This window comes from Artemia sp. Qi Xiang Cuo, chromosome 1 (assembly GCF_049724085.1).
Source record: "Artemia sp. Qi Xiang Cuo chromosome 1, ASM4972408v1, whole genome shotgun sequence".
Taxonomy (NCBI): domain Eukaryota; kingdom Metazoa; phylum Arthropoda; class Branchiopoda; order Anostraca; family Artemiidae; genus Artemia; species Artemia sp. Qi Xiang Cuo.
In genome coordinates this window covers 65,824,572-65,827,411 of record NC_142794.1, presented here as the reverse complement: position 1 = coordinate 65,827,411, position 2,840 = coordinate 65,824,572, and the positions used below count along the sequence as shown (strand labels likewise).

The 2,840-nt window shown below is 40.0% G+C and overlaps 1 protein-coding gene across 1 annotated transcript; it reads right to left on the bottom strand.

Moving 5' to 3' along the window:
* Window positions 1-953: 953 nt before the first annotated feature.
* Window positions 954-1,562, bottom strand: LOC148956609 (uncharacterized). Its single transcript, XM_089091429.1, has one exon. It carries the CDS (start codon window positions 1,560-1,562, stop codon window positions 954-956), a length of 609 nt encoding a protein of 202 aa, XP_088947555.1.
* Window positions 1,563-2,840: the final 1,278 nt, after the last annotated feature.

The window sequence follows — 2,840 nt, the reverse complement described above, 5'->3', positions numbered from 1 at the left end:
GAAAAAAAAATCCAAAATGAACTTTGAAACATTAAGAGAATGTAATAGCGACAATTCAAACTCTTACATTTCAACGAAAAAAAAAATCTAAAATGAGCTTGGAAACATCAAGAGAATATAACAGTGACAGGTAAACCACGACAAAACACTACCGAAATATTCCAACTCTTACATTTCAACGAAAAAAATCCAAAATGAACTTTGAACCATCAAGAAAATGTAACAGTGACAAGGTAAACCACGAAAAAACACTACTGAAATATTCCAACTCTTACATTTCAACGGAAAAAAAAATCCAAAATGAACTTTGAAACATCAAGAGAATATAACAGTGACAAGGTAAACCACGACAAACACTACTGAAATATTCAAACTCTTACATTTCAACAAAAAAAAAAATTCTAAAATGAGCTTTGAAACATCAAGAGAATGTAACAGTGACAAGGTAAACCAAGACAAAACACTTCTGAAATATTCCAACTCTTACATTTCAACGAAAAAATCCAAAATGAATCTTGCACCATCAAGAGAATGTAACAGTGACAAGGTAAACCACAAACCACTCTAAGTGAACCTAAATTAACCCAACTTTTGGCATATCTCTCTCACTATGACTACGTGTGTGAGCAGGTGTCTTACATTTCAACGAAAAAAAAAATCCAAAATGAAATTTGAAATATCAAGGGAATGTAACAGTGACAAGGTAAACCATGAAAAAACACTACTGAAATATTCCAACTCTTATATTTCAAAGAAAAAAAAAATCCAAAATGAACTCTGAAACATCAAGCAAATGTAACAATGACAAGGTAAACCACTACAAAACTTGACTTGACTTACTTGACTTTGACTTAAGTCCCATCCGTCCTCGAAGGTCGTTTTGGGACCTATTCATTCACTATGTTATTGATGTGGCGTCTCTATGAGCATCTATCTTCAGTCAGGCGTAGAAGTTACGGCAGGTTGAGTGTAGAGAAGTTGTCTTTCCATCTCTTAGGGGGCCGACCTCTGGGGCGAGAACCATGCACGCGACCATCGAAGACTATTTTCGGCAGACGAGAATTTTCCATACGCTGGATGTGGCCTAGCCACCTAAGTTGTTGCAGTTTTATTTTATCAAGTATGGTGTGTTTGATCTTGAGGCTTTCAAACAACCTAATATTAGAGATCCTGTCCAGGTACGTAATGCCAGCAATACGGCGGTTTGACTTTTTTTCAAATGCGGCTGGGCGCCGTTGGTCATCTGTTTTGAGGGTCCATGATTCACAGGCATACATGGCAATGGGGATAATCAATGTGTTAAAGAGTCTTGTTTTCAGCAGTGTCGACAAATTCTTGTTCCTCCAGATCGGCATCAAGGCTTTAAATCTAGAGTTTGCAAGCGCCAGGCGCCTCTTAATATCTTTCGAGTGGTTGTTATCAGACGTTATAAGGCTACCAACATAGGTGAAATCTTCGACCCATTCTATGTTGTCACCAACGAGCCGGGAGCTTGAGGTTTCTTGGTTTACTAACTTTCGTGAGCAGAGCATGGCCTTCGACTTTGAGAAATTGATGGTCATTCCATAGGATCTGGTGGTTGAGTGGATGTTGTCGGCCTGGGACTAAAGTTACCCAAGGTTCTCATCTACTTGGTCTTTTTCATCTGCATAAGCTAACTTATCAATCGATACTCCCCCTATGTGGACACCTGACGAGTTGTCAAGTAGTGAGAAGACAGCGGTAAAGAACAAGTTAAACAGTTCCAATGAAAGCAAGCAACCCTGCAGCACACCAGTCGATGTTTCAAAGCTATCGGAAAGGCCTTCTCCCGTCATGACGCGGCTTCTGGATTTTGAGTGCATATCTCTGATCAATGATACTAAGTTCTGTGGTATACCAAAATGGAGAAGAAATTGCCATAGACCTTCTCTCCATATGAGGTCGAAAGCCTGCTTAAAGTCAATGAAAAGGTGGAAAATACTACGTCCAAGTTCAAGATATATTTCCATAATCTGACGTACCGTAAATGTCTGATCAATCGTTGACCTATTTGGGTTAAAACCGGCCTGATATTCTGGAATCACATTTGAAGATATAGCTCTTATACGCTCCGGCATTACTCTAGTGAGTATTTTAGCGGCGTGGCTCGTAAGGCTTATAGGCCTGTAGTTATCAAAGATTGCTTTTGAGCCTTTCTTATGGATTGGAACTATCGTGGCTTCACACCATGAGGAGGGGAAGTGACCTTCTTCCCAAGCAGCAGTAGCAATTTTTAGGTATAGGTCAACAAGGGGATCGCAATTTACTGTTAGTAATTCCGATTGGATTCCATCTGGGCCTGCAGCTTTGTTTGTCCTTAAACTCTTGATAGCCGATTCTATCTCAGATCGAAGTGGGAGTGGGCTTGGGTCTGCGGTGATTGCGGGGAAACTGTTAAGCACCGATGGGTCTGGGAGGATCGTTGAGTTTAATTTGCTCTCAAAGTTTTCTTTCCATCTGGTTCGTATCCCGTCTGTAGTTTGGATCTGGTTACCATCTTCATAAAGGAGGGTACATGCTTTCAGTTCCTTTTTTTTGGCTAGTTCCCTCACTCGCCTGTACATGAAGTGAGGGTCACCTTTCTTGAACGCCATTTCGCATTGCTCACATTGTTCCCTTATATAGGAGCGGTGAGCACGGCGAGTGGCTTTTTCTACCACACCTTTCAATCGTTTGTACATATACCAACTTTCTCTATCTAGTTTGTTAGTGTGGTTGCGATTTTCCTCACATAATGAGATTATCTCATCCACTACTGAAATATTTCAACTCTTAAATTTCAACGAAAAAAATCCAAAATGAGCTTTGAACCATCAACA

Bases quoted from the DNA above. Each gene is read 5' to 3' on its own strand.
- LOC148956609 (XM_089091429.1), bottom strand. From the start codon at position 1,562: ATGACCATCAATTTCTCAAAGTCGAAGGCCATGCTCTGCTCACGAAAG.